The sequence below is a fragment of the Schistocerca gregaria genome, chromosome 3, assembly GCF_023897955.1.
Source record: "Schistocerca gregaria isolate iqSchGreg1 chromosome 3, iqSchGreg1.2, whole genome shotgun sequence".
In the NCBI taxonomy this organism is placed as follows: domain Eukaryota; kingdom Metazoa; phylum Arthropoda; class Insecta; order Orthoptera; family Acrididae; genus Schistocerca; species Schistocerca gregaria.
This window is the reverse complement of record NC_064922.1, coordinates 368,475,661-368,498,558: the sequence shown is the minus strand read 5'-3', so window position 1 is coordinate 368,498,558 and position 22,898 is coordinate 368,475,661. Positions and strand designations below refer to the sequence as shown.

Sequence of the window (22,898 nt, the reverse complement as noted above, 5' to 3'; positions counted from 1 at the left end):
AGCATCTCGTGCAAAACTTGGCTGTTGCTCACGTGGTTTACTGTGAACTATGTGTGAAGGACAACAGGCACATTCCTTATTTCTAGATTTATGGAAAGCATTTGATACCGTGCCCCTTTGCAGGCTATTAAAGGAGGTACGACAGTATAAATTAGGTTCACATATATGTGAGTAGCTCGATGAATTCTGAAGTTACAGAACCCAGTGTGTTGTCCTTGACGGAGAAAGTTCACGTGAAACAAGGGTATCATCAGTACTGCCCCGGGTAAGTGTGATAGAACTGCTGGTATTCTTTATATTCATAAATTATTTGACGGAGAGGGTGAAGAGCAATCTGCAGTTTGCTGCTGATGCTGTGATGTACAGTAGGGTGTCAAAGATGAGTGACTGTCAGAGGATACAAGATGACTTACACAAGATTTCTAGTTGTGATGAGTGGCAGCTAGCTGAAGAAAAATGTAAGTTACTGTGGATGAGTAGGAAAAACAAAACACACAATGTTCAGATACAACATTAGTAGTAGCCTGCTTAACTCAGTCACATAGTTTAAATATGTGGCGTAATGTTACAAAGCGATATGAAATAGAACGAGCATGTGGGGTTTGTGGTAGGAAAGGTGAATGGTCAACTTCCGTTTATTGGCAGAATTCTAGGAAAGTGTGGTTCATCTGTAAAGGAGACCACATATAGGATGTTAGTATAGCCTATTCTTGAGTGCTGCTCAAGTGTTCGGAATCCGTACCAGGTCAGATTAAACGACATCAAAGCATCAGAGGTGGGCTGCTGGATTCATTACTGGTGGGTTTAAACAATACGTAAGTGTTAGATGCTTCAGTAACTCAAATGGTAATCCCTGGGGATGAGGCAACATTCTTTTCAAAGAACACTGCTAGGAAAACATAGAGAACCGGCATTTGATGCTGACTGCAGAACAGTTACGTTACCTCCAATGTACACTGCGTGTAAGGACCACAGAGATAATCTATGAGAAATTAGGGCTCATACAGTGGCATGTAGACAGTTGTTTTCCCCCTCAGTATATTTACGAATGGAATGGGAAAGGAAATGACTTGTAGTGGTATTGGTACCCTGTAATATCGATTGTGGAGTATCGCTGTGGATGTATAGAAAGGAAGAAAACATAATTTTAATGTCCAAACACCTACCACAAAAGAACTATGGACTAGTTCCTCTCAAAGGTAATCACCACATACGCAAACACATTTATCCCACTGGGAGACATGACAATCAGTTCCTGTTTCCATTGATTTTTCACACCTTTGGTGACCCTAAGAAAGATGTGTGTGATGTCAGTTTCATTCAGATGAAGAAGTGCATCGGTGGGTCTGTTAGTGGCCAACCCCATTCCATGAACCAGGAATTGATCATTGTCTTGCATTGGGATAATTTTCTATATCCTGATTGCTTTTCAGTGGAACCATTCCATGGTTATGTTATGGCATGTGTTCATTTGATTGCACCTTACATTTAACTTCGATGTTAGCAAATGTACGTGTGTGCAGAAGACTTAACCAACTTCATTCAGTATTAATATGGAGCCAGTTAACTTAGCAAATCTCGATATAGTTCACATAGTGTGTTTCATGAAACCTAATGCTTCACTGTCATGATACACCACCACTTAAATTGTGATTGTTGACCTGCTTTCATTTGTCAAGACTTAAATGTTCCTTCTTTCAGCAAAACGGAATTGCATCTTCTTGAAGAGAGGTGTACAGTCACTAAATAATGGGATATCCAGTATTACGTAAATAATGACTTACTACTCACCATAAAGAAGATAAGTTCAGTTGCAAACAGGCACAACAAAGAGGCTGCAACACTGAGCTAAATTCTTCTTCAGGAAAGGGAGAGCACAAACATTCACACAAGCAAGCACCTCACATGCGCAAGTGGCCACTGCCTACAACCAGAATGCAACTGTCACATTGAATGAACGTAGCAATCTGGAGTGGGGTGGGGAAGGGGAAGACATAGCAGGGTATTGCTGGGGAAGGGAGTCTGTGTTGTATAGTGGAGCATGCAGGGATGAGATGGCTGGACAAGACTACCAGGCATAGTATGTGGAGGTTGTAGGGGTGGGAGGGAATGGGGAAGAATGGGGGTGCAAAAGGAGAGGAGCAGAGATGAGGTAAAATTTGGTGTGTGCACTGGCAGTGTGTGATGCACCGTGAGGTTAGGGGATGCAAATTAGGTAGTGGTTACTGGACAAGGAGCAGTAGGTTACAATAGGTTGAGGCTGAGATAATTTTGGGAATGGAGAATGCGTTTTCATGCCAACTCCCATCTGCACAGTTCAGTGAAGCAAGTGGTAGACACGAGAATCCAGTTTGCCATACTCAGAACATATTTCTGCTCTCAAAATTATCCGGGTCTCAACTGACAGTAACCTACTGTTGCCACATCCTCCAACCAACAGTTCATGCCCCCCTCAGTCCTGTCGTCTTCTCCTAATGCCTCACAACGTAGTCTCCTCTCCCAATATTATCCCAGCCTCCAAGTGTGGAAACAAGCTGTCCCTTGTCTTGTAACCAACTCTCAACTTGCATCCCCTCACCCTCACTGTGTGCCACTCTCTACTAATGCACCCAACAATCTCCTCCTCTTTCTCCTTTCTCCTTCTCTTTCTCCTTCTCTTTCTCCTTTCTCCTTCTCTTTCTCCTTTCTCCTTCTCTTTCTCCTTTCTCCTTCTCTTTCTCCTTCTCCTTCTTTCTCCTTTCTCCTTCTCCTTCTTTCTCCTTTCTCTTTCTCTTTCTCCTTCTCCTTCTTTCTCCTTTCTCTTTCTCTTTCTCCTTCTCCTTCTTTCTCCTTTCTCTTTCTCCTTCTCCTTCTTTCTCCTTTCTCTTTCTCCTTCTCCTTCTTTCTCCTTTCTCTTTCTCCTTCTCCTTCTTTCTCCTTTCTCTTTCTCCTTCTCCTTCTTTCTCCCTTCTCTTTCTCCTTTCTCCTTCTCCTTCTTTCTCCCTTCTCTTTCTCCTTTCTCCTTCTCCTTCTTTCTCCTTCTCCTTCTTCTTTCTCCTTCTCCTTCTTCTTTCTCCTTCTCCTTCGTCTTTCTCCTTCTCCTTCTTCTTTCTCCTTCTCCTTCTTCTTTCTCCTTCTCCTTCTTCTTTCTCCTTCTCCTTCTTCTTTCTCCTTCTCCTTCGTCTTTCTCCTTCTCCTTCTCCTTCGTCTTTCTCCTTCTCCTTCGTCTTTCTCCTTCTCCTTCTCCTTCGTCTTTCTCCTTCTCCTTCTCCTTCGTCTTTCTCCTTCTCCTTCGTCTTTCTCCTTCTCCTTCGTCTTTCTCCTTCTCCTTCGTCTTTCTCCTTCTCCTTCGTCTTTCTCCTTCTCCTTCGTCTTTCTCCTTCTCCTTCGTCTTTCTCCTTCTCCTTCGTCTTTCTCCTTCTCCTTCGTCTTTCTCCTTCTCCTTCGTCTTTCTCCTTCTCCTTCGTCTTTCTCCTTCTCCTTCGTCTTTCTCCTTCTCCTTCGTCTTTCTCCTTCTCCTTCGTCTTTCTCCTTCTCCTTCGTCTTTCTCCTTCTCCTTCGTCTTTCTCCTTCTCCTTCGTCTTTCTCCTTCTCCTTCGTCTTTCTCCTTCTCCTTCGTCTTTCTCCTTCTCCTTCGTCTTTCTCCTTCTCCTTCGTCTTTCTCCTTCTCCTTCGTCTTTCTCCTTCTCCTTCGTCTTTCTCCTTCTCCTTCGTCTTTCTCCTTCTCCTTCGTCTTTCTCCTTCTCCTTCGTCTTTCTCCTTCTCCTTCGTCTTTCTCCTTCTCCTTCGTCTTTCTCCTTCTCCTTCGTCTTTCTCCTTCTCCTTCGTCTTTCTCCTTCTCCTTCGTCTTTCTCCTTCTCCTTCGTCTTTCTCCTTCTCCTTCGTCTTTCTCCTTCTCCTTCGTCTTTCTCCTTCTCCTTCGTCTTTCTCCTTCTCCTTCGTCTTTCTCCTTCTCCTTCGTCTTTCTCCTTCTCCTTCGTCTTTCTCCTTCTCCTTCGTCTTTCTCCTTCTCCTTCGTCTTTCTCCTTCTCCTTCGTCTTTCTCCTTCTCCTTCGTCTTTCTCCTTCTCCTTCGTCTTTCTCCTTCTCCTTCGTCTTTCTCCTTCTCCTTCGTCTTTCTCCTTCTCCTTCGTCTTTCTCCTTCTCCTTCGTCTTTCTCCTTCTCCTTCGTCTTTCTCCTTCTCCTTCGTCTTTCTCCTTCTCCTTCGTCTTTCTCCTTCTCCTTCGTCTTTCTCCTTCTCCTTCGTCTTTCTCCTTCTCCTTCGTCTTTCTCCTTCTCCTTCGTCTTTCTCCTTCTCCTTCGTCTTTCTCCTTCTCCTTCGTCTTTCTCCTTCTCCTTCGTCTTTCTCCTTTCTCTTTCTCCTCTTCTTTTGCACTCCCATCCCTTCCCACCCACTCCCTCCCCTACAACCTCCCGACACGATGCCTGGCAGCCATCTTGACCCTGCATGCTCCACTAGACAGCACTAACTTCTCCCCTCAGGTCCCACTTGTACCTTGCTATTCCTCCCCCTTCTCCTTCCCCCTCCCAATCTGGATTGTTGCTTTCATTCTACCGTAGAGTCGCATTGTGGCTGGAGTGACTGAAGATAGCGGTCACATGTACACGAGGTGTGCTTGCTTGTGTAATAGTGCATGTGCTTTTTCTGAAAAAGGCTTTGGCTTAAAGCTCAATGTGTAACAGTATTTTAATTGTGCCATCTACAACTACATGTGCCATGTTTATCAAATGTGGAATGAAATGTGCAGCAGTAGCACTTCAAAGGGCCCATATTGACATTCTTGACATCTTTTAGTCACTTTACTGATATTCTGTTCACAAAGTAATAAGAATGTAGTGAAAGTAGTTCGATGGAAGAGGGCAGAAACTGCAAGATTTTGGTATTCATCTCAACAGTGTTTTCTCTTGGGAGGGACTACATTCCATAAGATTCCAGAAGCTGTGCACCATTACAGAGGAGCAGTGTACACAAACAATTGGATATCAGTTCCATTCATCATTATTTTTCGTAAGATATTGAAGAGTTAGGCATAATATATGCGGTAAGTTTCATGGTCTTGTGATTTTTGTTTTCATTCTTCTTTTTCAGAAGCCAAATGCTGTCATACTCGAATGATGGCATTCCACTAGTTACAACCACACTTGCATCCTGCTGATCATACTGTTCACTGTTACTGGTGTGCAGTGATAGGTTTCTGATTCATGTTGCATTAGTTCATTGAGAATGAGTCAGAACTGTTCACTGAATAAAACTGACAGTTTCTGTTCACTGCTCCACCTCATATTCACTGTACAATAGGCTTGATAGTTCGAGGCGCATGGGACCAGGACAATCTTGAGCTGTTGAAATATTTTTCTATAGACTGTGCATTGAGATCAGTCCACCATCTGGGAGAGCAGTATGTCAGCTGATGTCTCCTCGGACTGTTGTTCCATATAGATCAGGATAGCCATCGGTGTGACTTGGCATTGGTACAATCTCAGACTCGGCATCCTCATCAGTCTCACATTGTTTCAGGGTATTAACCATGCCAATTGTAGAAGAGGCTGTAACTTCCAATTGTTAGTCTGATTTTAACAGTTTCTGTGGTTTCTGTCTTTTCACAGACTGTCCTCTTTGACAAAATCTTCAGTTTCTGTGTTTGGCCTACTTCCCTGTAAAATTTTTCTCCATTAATTATAAATTGTATCCTGATTTTCTCTCGCTCCTAGATTTACTGATCCAGTACACAATGTCCTTCATAGTCACTTCCCTTAAGGCTCGTACCATGCTTCCATGACTCCCTAATGTGCGGTTGGTGACAATTGTCGATGATACTTTTTCTTCAGGAAATGGAAACACTGTGTGAATCCCACCACGCAACTGTTTGTAACACTTGGCTGTGAGGATGCATTATCTGTTGTCAAAGTAGCTTTGCATGACAATCCCTTTGCTTTTAACACTTCCAAGTTCCAAACCTGTAAAATTTACTGACGTAGGATCGCACAAAAATCACCAGACCCATAAAGTTTGTAATCATGCCTTGGCGGGGTTTACAAGACACAGAAATTGCGTATTTGATTAATGATAGCGGCACTCTGGATAATGTAGAGTGTGATTCTGACGATTCTGAATACAATGGTGTGTTTGAAGGTATGTATTCCCGAATTTTCAACGGCATATCACTGCTCGTAATTGTTCAGTACGCACATTTCTGCTGAACATGTCTTCTGTGAGATATATATGTAGTTACATATCATGTGATATTCCTTTTAGAGGGCAAGATCAACGACTGCTTGTCTTCAGATGCACATGAGAATAATGTTAAAGGTGTTACTTCAAATCCAGCAGCTGTGCCGTATCCAAAAGATGTTAAGTGGACTGAATTGGTCACCTATCGACCTCTGCCTGTCAACACTATATCCAGGCAGATTCTAGTGAATATTGATGACTGAAGTTCTGTACTGGATGGCAGTAAAGTGTTCCCAACTGACAGTGGCGTACAGGAACTCAAGATACAAATTTGTATGCATCACAGACAATCCAGAAGAAAAGAGGAGGAAATAACATGAAGCCTAATTCAGATTAGAGTTCCTGTAAGCCAGTGACTACAAGTGAGATGAGGTGTTTCTTGGGTATGCTTTTCCACAGGAGTATTTCAAGAATGCCAAAAATTGTGGGCCACTGGAGCACTAATCCTGTTCCTATTTTAGACTTCTGACCCCAAGTTATGAGTCGTTTGCGTTTTACTCAGATACTGTCGTGCTTGAATCTTGTTGACAATTCTAAACAGAAAAAACAGGTGAAGGTGGAATTCACCAACTTTATAAAGTTTTACCTTATTATAAGAATTTGGAGGAGTTATGTATCTAGGCATATCGTCTCACGGAAAAACTGACAATTGATGAAGGAATATGCCCATATTGAGGTCGTGTGAGCTTCCATGTTTACATGCAAAATAAGCCTCATAAGTACGGACTGAATGTTTATGCTATTGCTGTGGCCAGTAGTCGCTATGTTGTAAACTATGAAGTTTACGGTGGTAAGCATATTATTGATAATTCATCATATGCTGTTGTAGTGTGATTGTCGTCTGATGGTGGCTTGGTGAATAAAGGTGATACTATGTATTTAGACTGATTTTATTCCAGTCCAGAGCATTTTCGACGACTGACTATCAAAGGTACTGGAGCTGTTGGTACTGTGAACAAATGTAGGAAAGGATTACTTAGATTTAGTATCTACCAAGCTGAGAAAGGATAAAACGTCGTCTTGGTGTAAAGATAATGTATCAGCAATGAACTGGAAGGATAACAGGGATGTGTACACATTGTCTACAAGGCATCAGGCCACATTGGGTATGCATACTTAGAAAAATGGGTCTGTGGTAATGAAACCACTTCAGGTACTGGATTACGATCTGAATAAAATTGGAGTGGATATTGGAGACCAGCGCCTGCGGTACAATCCATTCCAGCACAGAACTGTGAAATGGTGGCAAAAATTATATTTCCATCTGCTGCTGATGGGTGTATCGAATGCTTTTGGCTATACAGTGCAGTGCACAACAAGAAACTCGCAATAACATACTTCATAACAGTGCTTGCAGCTCAGCTTGTTGAAGATGATACATTTGAAGTCACACAAAGGAAAGAAGGAACGAAGTCATACAAAGGAATGAAGTGTAGGTCGGCTAACAAAGAGACATTTTTTGTAGTACATACCTCCAACAACAAAGAACTATGCTGTTCGTGTGTGTCGTGTGCAGTGCCAGGAACAAGAAAGAGGATGGCAAAACTTCTCGCAAAGAGACACGGTACGAATGTGAACGGTGTGGTGTTTCACTCTGCCTGGAACCTTGCTTCAAAATTTTCCACACTAAAAAACAATATGGTTCTGTGTGAAATTTGTATGCACTTATTATAGACTGGCAGAAAGATGTTACGTAGTGCCACAATATTAGTGGAAAAATAAATAACAACTGCATTCTCTTATCCATATGAATTTCCTAATTTCTTAAAAACATCTGTGATTTCTATAACTGTACCTTAAAGCTGAGAAGACAAGAAAAGAAGAGAATAGAAGATTTCGAAATATGGTGCTACAGAAGAATGATGAAGATTAGATGGGTAGATCACATAACTAATGAGGAGGTACTGAATAGAATTAGGGAGAAGAGAAATTTGTGGCACAACTTGAGTGAAAGAAGGGATCAGTTGGTAGGACATGTTCTGAGGCATCAAGGGATCACCAATTTAGTATTGGAGGGTAGTGTGGAGGGTAAAAATCGTACAGGGAGACAAAGAGATAAGTACAGTAAGCAGATTCAGAAGGATGTAGGTTGTAGTAGGTACTGGGAGACGAAGAAGCTAGCACAGTATTGCGTAGCATGGAGAGCCGCATGGACTGGAGACAACCACAACCACCATCTTAACTCTGTGCATTCCAGAGTAGTTTGTTCTGCACAGAATTAAAGTAGAAAAGTGCAGCTTCTGAATGGTACTAGATTCGCCACAATCGAAAAAGTGGATATGATGCAGTGATTTTTTTAAATATTGGCAAAATTTCCTGGTTTCTAGGGGTGGGTACATAAAATAGGCCTGGTACAGAGAGTGTTAAGAACATCTTGCCCTCCAATATAAATGAGAGTTCAAAGACCAGATCTTGAAGATTTCCTGGTACAACCAGACATTATTTTGGCGCATGTAGATAACCAGTAGAGCTGATAAGACTTCCCAATCACAGCCAGTGTGATTGTGTTATGGTAGCCAGTTGCATTTTAGCTGCCGTAACTGTGAGCAATTCCTTACATTTTTTTTTTTTGTATCCAGGAACAAGTATTTTTTCATAAGAAGAAAGTGCTTTTCCTAACAACATTTTGAAATTTAAATCAGTTTTGTCACTGTTGTGAGTTTATTCACTACATAAATTTTCTTTTTTAAAAAAAAAAAAAAAAAAAAAAAAACTTCATAGTAAATTCTCAATGACCTTCGTTACCAGAAAGTTTTTCTCCATGCGCATGAAGTTTGGCACTCTCCATTTATCTTCTTTCATTTGCTAGGCAGTGCATACTAGTAACAAAAACTGTCAACTTCAGCCTGCAGCTGGTTTCTAAAAGAAAAGAAAGCAAGGCTTTCATCAGCAAGAAATTTGAGGCCCCTCCTGTCTTCATTGTGTAAACCACATGAACAGCTTCTCACTTTTTCTTTGAGACTCTGACTTCTGTATAGTATTTTGGTTAAGAGATTCTATGGTTCATTTCCTTGAAGACAACTGTTCCATTTGTAAGTTGGTTTCTTTGCCAGATGTCAAAAGTAACTTTGCCAACACCATATCAGAGAGCAAGATTTTCATTGTTCTTCTTTGTCATGTTGTTGCAATGCTTCTAACTTAACATTCAAAGGTGCAAATTTCCTTTTATTTGTTATAGCTCTCACTTTTAGAAGTTGTAAAATAAAACACAGTGAACAAAGAAAACAAAACATAACACCATACTTCACTGACAGTGGCAAACCTAAAACACCACTTTCAACAAAATGTTTGCTTGTGTGAACAATTAAAGTCTAGGGGTAGCATATGCCTGGTTTCATTTACACAGATACAATGAAGGGAAGTGAGTGGTTCAATAGGCTTGGATTCATGGGAAGCTTGTATTTCTGAGACCCAAAATATCGAGATTGTACTGCATTAAATTGGAAGCATACTTCAGTGACACAAGCAACTTTCCAAATTACACTGAGGAATACGTGGGCACACACTGGAGAATGTGTTTTTGTTGTTTTCACAGGATACACATTTCCTCTTACTGCAGAGAAGTGGTAAACTTCATGTTCAGTTGTTGTATTAAGTCCAAATGACATGTTCATTAAGATCAGGTTAAACTTTTTATTCCATAAGTTGATGGCAAGGAGATAATAAAGGATGTTGAAGTTTAAGAGTTTCATATTCTGTGGTTCATTTGTATGACTGATCTTGATGATGACGTGGAACGAGGCATTTAATATTCATATTATCCATTCATACGTAAATAATGCTGAATGCTAATCTTCCTCTTTTTGTTCTTGCACAATGCATATTTACAAGATGATGCATGAAATTGTTCCTTCCTCTGTTCATATGTTGAATGTCACCATGATTGTCATGGATGTGGAAAAAGTAGAAAATGCGTCATTTTCATTTAAGAGGTAATATTGAACTTTTCACAAATGCGTAAATGTGTATTCACATAAGTGCTCAAGAGAATTCTGTTATCTTGTAGGCTATTGTAGCAGCATCGTGTCAACAGAAAGTAGTAGAAAATTCATTACATTTCTGTAACAAACATGCATAGAACTCATATGTAACAATCACTTTATTTGTTATAAATAATACATAAATTAATACACAATGGTGAAGGAAATGACCAACAATAAATCCTTTAAGCTCTTCTTCCTGAGTTCACTCTACAAATAATTTCTATTCCACTTTTTTGGACTGTTAAACTTTAGCTTGGCTTGATGAGTTACCCAAATGTGATAGAGTAGGACATCATGGGAGGGCCATAAATGAACTAAGCCAGCCTTTTTTATTTTTTGTAACACCTATATGTAACTATGCCATTGTGAATAAAGATTTGTTTAGGTGTCCTCCAGTACTGTTGTAAGCTGCTCACAAATTTATCATCAAGTTGAAATCTTAAAAATGATATTCTATAATCTCTCTTACTTGCTTGTCTGTGTATTGTGTACATACACGGGAAGGAAACATCTTCAGTGTTCTGAACTGCATATGGTGACTCTCTTCAGAGATAAACATGTACATGAATAATTTCTTAACTGCTCTTTCTACAACTATACTTGGTTTGATTGTTGTTGCAATATTTTTATCAACTGCAAACAAAACTAATTTGGCACGTGATAATGTTACTAATGAAATTTTAATATAGTGAGAAAAAGTAAGGGCTTTAAAATGAAGCCTTCTGTGACCACATGCATTTAGTATCCAGTTCGACAGCTGACGACTTAATAGACAGCCTCTGTTTCCATTCAGGGATAAGATCAGCATTACCTTTTGTCATTTTATAATACAGCATAATACTTTAAATTTTCGTAAAAGGATGATGTGATTTACACAGATAATATACCATTAGCCTGTAATTTATTGTCTGATGTGAATTGCATACATTCTTGTTGTATGTGTGCATACCCTCCTCAGTATAGGAAATACAAACACAGATTTTTTCCCCCTATATAATATTTCTGGTTGGATTGTTAAAAAGCTCGTGTGTATTGCCAATTCTCAAACTTTGTGCAACCACCAAATGGCCGGGAAGGGAGTTTTAAAATCCAGTCAGGAAGACCGTTGGTGCAAGGTTGTTTAATCTTTCGGTTGCATAACACTGTTGAAAACTTTTCCATTTGAAGTTCCGTAGGGGGACTGTTCAGTAATTGTAGGTGTGGACAACACCTGTGATCCGTTCATACATAGTGGGAATAGCACTGTTGAAACTTGAAATAGCACTGTTGAAACTTGCGTGTCACAATATTTTGAATGCACTATTCACTCTTTCTTCTGTATTAGAATATCTAGCAGCTCATTTTTTCAAGTGCTTTGGACTTCATGCAGCTTTTACTTTTCTAAGTTACACCTCATTTATATGAAAGAATATGTGAGGGTTTAATGGCAGGTAAGTTGTAATAAAACTGGAATGTCTGCAACACCACCTGCGAAGTGTTAGGAAACAGTGATGTAGCAACAGCAACCCATTGTTAAAATATAAATTTTTAGCATGTCTGCTGAGAAAGTAGAGTAGCTCACATTAGTTAATACATATTTCTACAAGTTTCTAATGTTTAATGACATGAAATACTTGTATGGCAAGTATATATGTTCTGTGTTGTAAGACTTTCTACTGATATTTGGCAGTTTAGGAGCATCTTAGACAAGTGGAGTGCAGGATGTTAGACAGTGAAACATTCCTGGAAATTGGTTGTTCGCCGTTAGTACATAATGGAGATGAATAGGTGGTGTCAGTACCTATACCCATTATATTTCCTCCATCATTGATTGTCCTGCATTGTGTGTGTGTGTGTGTGTGTGTGTGTGTGTGTGTGTGTGTGTGTGTGTGTGTGTGTGTACTAGATGACTGTTATAACAGTAAATGCATAGTGTCTTATTATTTTGAAATCTTAAACTTTGAGGGGAAGTAAGTTTTTCCACCTTGTTGGAATCTTGTATTTCTCAATTAGACCAACCCTGTTTCAAAATATTGACAGAATAGTTCGTAAAGGTAAGAAATATACTGGGTCATTAGTTGGGGTGCTTTGGAAGAAATGTTGATATACTGGCAATTGCCATTGAAGGTGCAACTCAATCTAAGGTTCTGATTCAGTGTCCCACAGGTATGAGCTGGGTTGTTGTTCATATTGATTCAGTAGTAATTAATGGGGCACCATACAGTAGTCACCAGTTACATAAATAAATAAAAGTATGTTGACTTCATCCATACATTATTCTAATCCATTAATCTCATTACCCACACACGCTTTCCTGCAACTGAAATATTGTATGGCAGAAAACTGAAGTCTGTAGCAGCTTTCATGGACAAACTGTTTTGATTACGTATGACTCTTTCATTTTACTTCATATTCATAGTACAATGTGTACAGTACCACTGGTACTTTCTAAGGCAAATCACTCTCATAATGAACTCATTCAGAAAGGTGTCTCCTCATATTCTGGTTTGCCGGTTTGGATAGAGTTCAATAGATATTAGTTGGCAAGTAGTAGCCAATTCCGTTACATCCTCCATCCCAACCCGTATCCTGCCCCTGCCCCTTTCCCCTCCCTCCCCTCCCCTCAACTTCTCGCCTCACAACATAAAGGATGTTACAAATAATTGAACTTGCCACTCCTAACATTCATTTCATTTATTGAAATGAAATAAGGTGCTGGCAATTTAATATTCCACAAGTCATGCATTTAAAAATGTCATCTTGATTATTCATGTTTTGCTAGCTATTATTATTTAAATACATCATAATCAGTTGTAATCAATTTGAAAAGCAATCATTCAGAAATGAATATTAAAATTACTTTTATGCTTCCCTGCGTAAAGGTTTTGAATACATGGTTGGCTGTTAACTCTTTTGATGTTATGTTACTCTTAAACTCAAATAAATCAATGTTGTTTAGTTTAAATCTCAGTTTTGTGCATCAGTGACTATAAAATCAACACTTCCTTCAAGAAAAGAAATTGAAAGTGAAATATTGTGTCTGACCACAACATCACAAACCCAACAATATGTGGAAATGTGCAGATTGTTAGGCCATTGATCAGTTTTCTGTAGATGACAAAATCGATAATACCAGCTGCCCATACACAATATACATTGCCTGTAGATTAAATGAGATGATAGTGAGCTTAGAGAAAATGTTTCATGACGTCAACATGTCTGAGTTGGTATTAGACACCACAGACACATTGACATTCACAAATTTTAATGCACAGTTCTGAAAGAGTAGTGTTTGCTATATACATCACATGTAGAGGGATTCGGAAAAATGTACACACTGTGATACTCAATATTACTAGAACAAATGAGATGCTGTTAAAATTATTGCATGGGTAGGTTATTTTTTGTGTTAAAGAGACCCACATTAGCAACCAAACAATGTCAATGCCACTGTACTGTTGAGTGAACTACAGTTCCAGTGTCACAGCTGTACAGGATGCCTTGGTTTCTTGTAGCTTGTTCACTGCAGCTGGCTGCTGTTGATGGACTTTATTTTCTAATCTAAACTAATCTAATTTTTCAAGCTGCCACATGTTTGAAGTCAAGAGGTGTAAGGTCTGGAAACCGTGGTCGGTACTCAACAGCTCCTGTTAGACATATCCATTGTCCAGGTAGCTTTTCATCCAAGCAGCCTCCGACATCTCTGTGGTCATGAGGCAGAGTGCCATGTGTTTTTAAGCAAAGTCTTTTATTTCCAAACACCTCTCGGATGGCAAGAAAAATCAGCGTTCGCAGCATATGAACATACACCTCGCCAGTTAAAGTACCTTCAACCGAGCATCTACCAGTCAAGCCATGTTATGGCAGACCACACAAAACACCCAGTAGATTAACATGTTTGTCCATGCAAGTGTCAGGATTTTTAGGAGCCCAGTCCTCATAGTTGTGGAAGTTTACAGTTTGAATTGTGCTTTGTCAGACCAGATAACAATCCCTGCAAACCGTTCATCCTCACAAAACATGCCTTAAAACCTCTCACAGTTCTCCATCCTTCGATCCACCTCATCCTCATTCGTAGCATGCAGTGATCTTGGAATGTTCACTACCCACTTTTCAGCCTTCAGAATTCGTCATATGCTCGTTCGCCTTACCCTGCTTTCATGTCAGCCCTGCTTCATAAATTTTTTAGGTGGCCTAGTGAAATGTTTCAACACAGCTGTGCTGGAAGCTAGACTGATACTTTTTCATCGGTCAGACATTTATTTATGCACATCTGGAACAGTACTGTTGGCTTCAAATTTATACCAATTATGATAAATTGTTCTACATGTTTGTGGTATAGTTCCATGCACATTACACCACTGCCATTATACCTGTATTTCCAGTACCATTTCAATATGGCCTTACGTTGCTCAAATGACAGCCTAACTGTCTTCATTAATGCGCTGTCATCTACTGGAAAACGAACACTCAGATGTGTTGAGAAGACAATGGGCTACGCTACCAAGCAAAACTGCAGCAGTGTATCATTTTGTTCCAAAGATATTAACTAGCAGAGAGTGTCTGCATTTTTCTGGACCCCTCTATATGTTAGTGTGACCCATCTGTGGGGTGGGGATCTTGGAAAATGTGAACTACCTCCTCTGGACTAATCAGTCACTAGCATGATAATGAAGAACATTAAGGATTTATGTTTGAAACTTACGAAAAATGCTCTCTCTCTTTTACTGCAACTTACTGCTTATTTCATTGTCCTTATAGGCTAGGTTGACATTCGAAAGTTACAAATCGGAAACCATTCTGGTGAGGGTCAGTTATTTTAGAATAGTGGGTTAGAGTGTTAAACGATGTCACAGGTAGGCCTGTTAGTGTCAGAACATTGGTGCAGTGAAATTTGCCTTTTCCAATCTCTGCAACATTCAGTCTATAGGCGTACAGTTGCTATGAGACTCTCAAACCATACCATAAGGAGAATTTTTCAAATAGAATAGTAGTTGCACCATCCGTACAAAATAGTGGGAACACAAGAACTCGGTGAAAGATATTGGGCCAGTCGCACAGCTCGTTGTGAGACTATCATAGAAGTCATTTCAACTGACAGCAGTCTGCTGGCTATTGGTAAAGCACACTTTCTCTCTCGGGCTATGCCAGTAAATAAAATTTTTGGTACTGCACCACAACCAATCCTCTCTACATAGTACAGTGATCATTTTAGTGTTTGCTGTGCTGTCACTGGTTTCAGAATTGTAGGCTCATACTTCTAAGAAGACAGAACTGTGATGTTAACATCCGATCGTTCCATATAACTGTTACGCATCTTCCTGCAGCAGACGCTCGTTGACCTAGAGAATCCTGCTGTGTGATTAAAACAAGATGGTTCTGCTGCACACCCAGTCAAGGCACTCATAGGCCTCCTAGGCGATGTTCAGTTGGCAACCCATTCCCCCAGTCTTCCCTCCTGTTACTTTTTTCTGTGGGGATACTTCAAGGTGCATGTCTCTTGTCGTAAGCTGTGAACGTCACATGACGTGGAAGCTGCCATCCATCATGAAATTGGGGGTAGTATCACAAGATATGACAAAGAGGGTCATGTTGAACTTGCAAAGTGACTTCAAATGTGAATAGAAAAGGAGGGCCATTGTCTGGATGATAAGATTCTCGAAGCTTTGTGTATGTGATGTAAATGGTAGACACTACCCTTTCAAATTGTGCATTAAATTTGTGAATGTTGTTTTGCATTTTTGTGTTATCTATGTTTAAAGTTCTGGAACTATTTGTACTACACCCTGTATTTCAAGGCACTATTTACTACCAGAATGGAAAATAGAACTTGTGTATTACAGAATATAATTTGAATGCTACACAGCTTATCCTCCCACAACTTTTTAAACATTGTCAACTTCACAAAATATAAACACCTTGGCTCTACTACTTATGGCAGCACAGCATGTGATACTCCTTGCTGTTTCAGTGATAATTCTTCTTGGGTGGAGGACATTTCAAGGGTTAAATATGTAAGTTTCATACTTCAACCAATTGTCGTAACATGTGGCGGAAATGTATATATACACACTTTATATAATTTGTCTGTAAAAAGTGTCTGAGTATTATGCAAGAAACCTAACAATGCTTTACCAATACAGCAGTAATATCATACAAATCTTTTTATGCTTTTATTTCCTAGGCGTGTGCGCACGCCAAAACACACACACACACACAAACACAAACACACACACACACACACACACACACACACACACACACACACACACACACACACACACACCTACACACCTGCTGACATAATTAACATTATTTCAGGTTTTTCTATCAATTGAAAACAATAAAATTTTGTTCATTGAGGTAGGTTCAGTTGTGAGGAAGGTAATCAGTTCCTCAGTCGTTGGAACCATTAAGTATTTTCCATAAGTAGGATATCTTTCATTTTGTAGCAATTCTCATATGAAATTTATGTTAATAACTCTATCCATCATCATAGTTTCGCATATATGCAACTAAACTTAATTCTTCACTGCCTTATTTCATAACATAGATACCATACTGACCAGTTGTGTGGCAACTATCTACCACATATCTTGGCTTTTATTAATACTGGAGTGTTGTAATGGGATTAAGAGCCTTAACTTTGCCAAATTGTATGCAAATCAGAAATATCTGACAAAATTATCTGGCCAAACCATCTCCCATGAAATTGAAGCAAGTTTCTCCATTTACAGTTCCATCAAAAAAATGAGGACCGATGATAACGTAACAAATCGCTTCCCACAAGCACACTCTTGGTAAGTTGAAACCATTTTTGATTGTCACATGGGGGTCTCCTCACACCAGTGTACTTGATTTTAGTTTTATGTGGCTGTGGAGTTTTAAGTACTGAGGTATGGGGAATGGGAATTAACTTGGAAAGAAAGGGGCTCCTCAATAAATTTCTTTAGCACCTTTGATAGTGACTGTGGAGTCTTAACCTTTAGATGGCTGTTCTTGTGATAGCATCAATTGTGTTTTGATACTTGAGTAGAATGTTTGCTCTTTGTTTTCATCCACACATGTATCATGTCCTTCTCTCCATTCAAAACTTGTGTGTCTCAATCTATTGAAACCACACATCATGAAGATTTCAGAGTTCTGGGAATAGTTGGTAATGGTTTACACTTTTTTCTCTACCAGCTCTGATGTCATTGCCCTGAAGGCAGTACAGTGTGTGACTAACAATTGCATTGAAAACAGTGGGTTTCAGAATAAATGGTGGTGCTGTCATAAAATTGGTTAAGTCGTACATTGTTGTTCGAACACACATCACTACATATTGCTTTATATACACTTACATACAAAACTTAATGTTTGCACTTAATATGTTTTAATGTATCTTTTTCCTGATGTATTACATGTGTTCTGATAGTGAAGTGCACTATTAACAGTAGGGAATGGGGCAGTACAACATTGCATGGAAACAAAATTGTATTTCAGTGCATTGTTGATACATTATCATGTATTTTGTTGTTCGTCATGTTTAATAATAATAATAATAATAATAATAATGTATTTTGTGAAGTATCTTACCTGTATCTGTTTTTTCTCTTCCATTAGCCCACAGGCATATAAGTGAAAGTCAGTTGGATATGATTGTTTTATTGTTCATGCCGAAAGAATTCTGATTCTACACATAGTAGTTGTCAGTAGTTTTGCTTTTACAAGATGATTGCTGTAAGACAAGACTTTCATGCACATTTGGATCCAGATTTGTTTCTTGTCAAGTTTTACTTATTCCAAAAGTTTTTAAAATCCATCTAAACTTCAACAGAGACTAAACTGTTCCAAACAGATCAATTTAAAATGGGGATGTCATTAAGGAATAGATATTGCTACTTGGCTTCATATATGACAATTTGGGAATATTATAGACCCAGAGACTGGTGAACTAAAAGATGGATTTAGCTGAGAACCTGTTTTCTGTTTGCATAATGGGAGATGATGTTAAGATGTCTATCTAAAATTTGTGTGTGTGTGTGTGTGTGTGTGTGTGTGTGTGTGTGTGTGTGTGTGTGTGTGTGTGTGTGTGTGTGTGTGTGTGTGTTTTCCGAACGTTAGGGCACACACAAGATTTAATACATTTCAAATATAAAGTGTTACATAATTACTTGATATATTTTTGTTTATTTTTTCTTGACTCAGCACTTGTTGTTCAGTGAATTCACTTTTTCTTTCCAGCCTCTGAATACACCAGACCCATCTAACCACCATTCGCAGAAGCCAGAGCCGTCAGAAGTGCATTAACAGGGTACACCCTGAAAATGCTCCCACAGGCCCAGCAAAGGAGAAACTTATCCTACGAGGAGGAAAAAATTCATGTCTTTGTTGATTTTTGTAATTGAATGTTTAAGGAAAAACCAGAAGTTAACGATTTTTCCCATCTCCTGCACAATATCGCCTTCAGAAGAATGAAGAGTTTACAGGAGCCATATTAACATTCACATCTTCATATCTACTGGTGATACAGCATGTTCTTTATTCTGAGTGTGTGTGAGTGGAAGAAACTGGTGAACAAAAAGTGGCCAGACTTTTGATCTGTGACTTGTAGGAAAGGGTTGAATGTTAGACATACAGATGTAGCCCTGGTGTTCCTCCATTTTCTGCTACCTGGGTGTTCCAGCACTGGAAAACTTAAATAAGTTCGCATTTTCTACATAAGGAATACAACACAGTATTGTTTCTGCAGTTTCAGATATTAAATCTGTAAATCATTCTAATTGTTTGTCGTGTTTGGACAGTGCAATTTGATATATGTACAAATTGCGATGTCTGTGTTGGACAGTGATAAAGAGGGATTCTGACACATCACTTAGTGTAAAATTAAGATGAGAAGTTCTCTGAGAAATAGTAGTAAGAGTGATAAGATAGAAATAATTGATTTTTATTGTAATAATTCAGTTTTAGTTCTAAATGAACAACATTCATTTTGAGGAGGCACATTTTTTAATGATTTGAAGAAATTGTTCTTGAGATGCTCCACTTCATCTACTTTCTGTTAAATAAGAATGAAGACATGCTTATTCAGCATTGCCTCCATGAAGCATTATTATCGAAGACAGATGCAGTAGTATGGCAATTGGAACCAAAAGTGTAAAGATTTTCTCATGTATGTATAGTTTCTGCATTTATATTTGCAAATGTACATTTTGTTCTTCTCACATTTGTGTTGTCAGGTAATAAAACGATGCATCTGTTTTTGATAACTGTTCACACATCAGCTGCTGTTGAGTAAAAGGCAACACTATACTTCTCATGGTTTCAGTGTTCGAGTGTTTATAAAAAATAGTCTAGGTCTCTCAATAATGTTTGTTAAATACTTTTGACGAATTCTGTGGTGTAGAGAACCAAATTTATTACCAAAATGCTGAAATAAGGATTTTATTGCATGTGGAAACTGTGCAATACTGCTTTTGTTCATTTGGATATTGGTAAAAAGTACATGAATTTTTAGAATACAGTTTTTTTGTTTTGTTTTAAGATAGATCAGTTGTGAATCATATTAAACCATTTCTGAAACCCCACATTTAAAAGTTGTGCATGTGAATACTGTGAAAAATTCAAAAGTGCTGTTTAGTTCCAATTTGTGAAATTACCAGATTTTGAATAGTGCCACTTAAGTATTTAAGAGTTGTCACTAAATGAGTTGTCATTTGTTTTTGTAGCCATCATAAAAAGTAAATATCAGTCGAATGAAATAACTCTTCAGATTAAATTCATTTCGATCTAATTTTAGTGCCCAAGTAGTAATAAATATGGGGTTTCACAACTGTAGCAATTTTAGTGACATTTTTGTATCACTTATATGCCCAAATATAATTAACTTTATTTCTAAATCGTAAGGTTGTTTTTTTAATCATTGGTCCCAATTTTTGTTGTTGTCCTGTTTACAGTGTTGCTAACTAAAATTTCTCTGCCTGTTGAAAACATTGTGACCTTGACTTTTTGCAACACAAATTGTATGTCACTTGTTACACTGTAGGCATACACTTAGAACTGGGGAAAGAGAACTTTTGTGAGCAATAAGAAGTTGCTTACAAATCGAGAGATGCAGAAATTAATGACACGTCTCCATACTTGATACTCATCTTTTACCAACAGTTGTAGATACTGTCAAATACTATTCTCAGTTAAAAGATAGTCCACTCTACAATGCCCAAAATTTTAGCAAATTAAAAATACCTGGGCCTAATTATTTCAAACTGCCATGTCACAGCACTTGTTAAATAAAAAATTAGAACATCAGATTATATTCATTGAGTTCACTTCAGCAAGCAACAAACCACTGTCAGCTTCAATTATCATTATTGTTTTTTAATGTTATGTGTGGCACTAGTTGATAATGTCAGATACTCAAGTACTGCTATCTAGAATCTATTTTTTAAGTAGTGCTGTGAACAGTTGACGTCTTCCTATTTCTGCTGCCTTTACCAGGGCACATCTGTCATGTATTAACATTCAGGTTGTCAGACAATTTGGGAAGTAATTTTGTAGAGTGGCATTATTTGGTTGTCAGGAGGAGGCAACGTAAAGCGTGAAAGCTGCCAGTGTATTTCAGACTTGTTTGCAGAATAAATAAGCAATTATGAAGTGACTTGAGAAAGATTTCAAAACTTCGTACCATCTGTGAGCACTATTTTCAGTGCTGTGGGTTTCTTTTACAAAAATGATCATGTTTGGCTGGGTAATGAAGAACTGTCTTTCAAAAGTAAGACAAAAAATCATTTGAACTGGTTACTTTTAACTTTGCTGAATTCTTTGGTTCCTACTACAAACAGGCATTGTGCTAAAAGAAGATTCTTGCTTCCAAATATTCTGGCAGTGGAAAAAGTGCATTAAATCTGTGACACTATAGGGAAATTCTAGTTACTTCTGTTCTCTAGATATTACTTCAATCAAGTAATATTTGAGTTTTGACAATGAATAATATTAGTGCATCGTGCATTGTTGCTTTACTGTATTCCACCTGTTATAACTTTGTTATATAACATACTTTCTTAAATTCAAGGAATGGCAATGTTGGTATTTGCTCATTACAGAGGTGTAACTTCAAAAAGGGAACCTCTAGTTCTGTCATGACTCCATGCCCAGTATAGTTAAGTGTTAAACAATCTGCAAAAGGTGGTGTCTCAGCCAGTTAAGTATCATGTAATTTTTTAGGTTGAAATCTGTTTTTGTGGCATTGCCGAGAGTTCCAGCGACAATTGATGTTTGCTGTACTGCATATTGTAGTATAGTTATTAGTGTTGTACAGGCACTGATGGAGCAAGTGGGAAAACTGTAACAACCTTGTCATAAAATGGGAGAAACAGTAAGCTGAACATTTCAGGTGAAGCTGCTGCTGTTCCAAGATATTTTTTATAATGATGTTTTGCTGTTCATTTGCATTGTTAGAATGTTCAAATTTTAAATTTTTGAACTATGATTGTGCCAAGTTAAGAAATAGATGATAAAACATATCGGCTTGGTCTCATTCCACTAGTTAAAGTTTTTGAAGGAGTGCATCATAAAATATAATTATTATGAAACATCACTTTCAGGTATGTGTGTGTGTGTTTGGAGTGGTTTTTCTGCTGATAAACATCACAAATTCAAGGACTTGATGCAGTATGTAATGGACATTTCATGTAAGCCATTGTGTAGTAATTTGGTGGGTCAATCCGTATTGGCTGATGCAGTGAAGTAATACAAATCAGTAGCTTCCTCTAAGAAGTTCAACTGCTCTGTATTCATGTATTGAAATTATATTGTCATGATCTCTAGTGAAATGCTAGTGTATTTTGTTTCTTGTAGTGTTAAGTGAAGGAATTTCACCACGTTTGGAAAATAAAGTATTATTCACCATGGCACACAATTTCTGAAATGCCAGTGTACTGGCCTTTTCAATGGACAGGTATATTAAAAGATGAAGCATTGGTACAAACTGTGCAGTTATTTTTGTTCACCTATTTTCGAACTACATAACAGTTAAATCACTGAACTTACTACCTCATTTCCTATACAACCTCTCCTCACGCAATAAACTACTTTGAAAACTTACATGATTGACTTTTCGGTAGCCTGTTTTCTTATGTAATAGCAATATAAAGGGCGCTTTAAACAAAAGTGTCCCTACAATGTATTGGTAAAAACTAGATGAAATGTTGTAATATACCTAGGAACCCATTCCTGTTGAGATAAGGTCCAGTCTATCCTTAGGGCCCATCTGTCCACTCTTTCCCATCTGATTGTTACATAGTAGATACTGTAGGTCATGCTGTATGTGGTTACACACATTCAGACACATTTCAGCCCTTCTTCGCAGTGAGGTATACCCTCTTTGAAATATATCTGGCTCAATTTGGAGTGCATCACATGCACTGGTCTCACACTCTTGTAACATAGGTTGGTCATGCAACAATGCCTTTAGTTGCCAAGCATAGCAGAAATCCAATGGATTCAGGTCTGGTGAATGCGGAGGCCATGCAGCTGGACCATGTCACCCATGAAACTGTGCGGTAGGTACTGTCACTCGTGGCCCATCGCGCATAAACCACAGTCATTGACTTTATGCCATTGTAACAGTCTCAAGTATTATAGGTAATGTGTTGAAAAAAAATAATTGGTGATACAGCACCTGTTAATCTATTTGGTAAAGTGCATGGCCCTATGTGTCTTGTCACAAACTATTCTGTGCACAT

At 38.5% G+C, this 22,898-nt stretch overlaps 1 protein-coding gene across 10 annotated transcripts in view; it reads left to right on the top strand.

Annotated features, from left to right (window-relative positions):
• Positions 1-20,054, top strand: part of LOC126354917 (C-terminal-binding protein) — a 189,628-nt gene extending 169,574 nt beyond the window's left edge. For 9 of the 10 annotated variants that reach the window (XM_050005003.1, XM_050005002.1, XM_050004999.1 and 6 more), the window contains one exon: positions 18,400-20,054. In XM_050005003.1, the coding sequence (XP_049860960.1) occupies positions 18,400-18,465 (66 nt within the window). In that variant the 3' untranslated portion in view covers positions 18,466-20,054. Of the gene's footprint in view, positions 1-16,910; positions 16,974-18,399 lie in introns of all 10 variants that reach the window. The other variant, XM_050005009.1, reaches the window with a different exon arrangement.
• Positions 20,055-22,898: the final 2,844 nt, after the last annotated feature.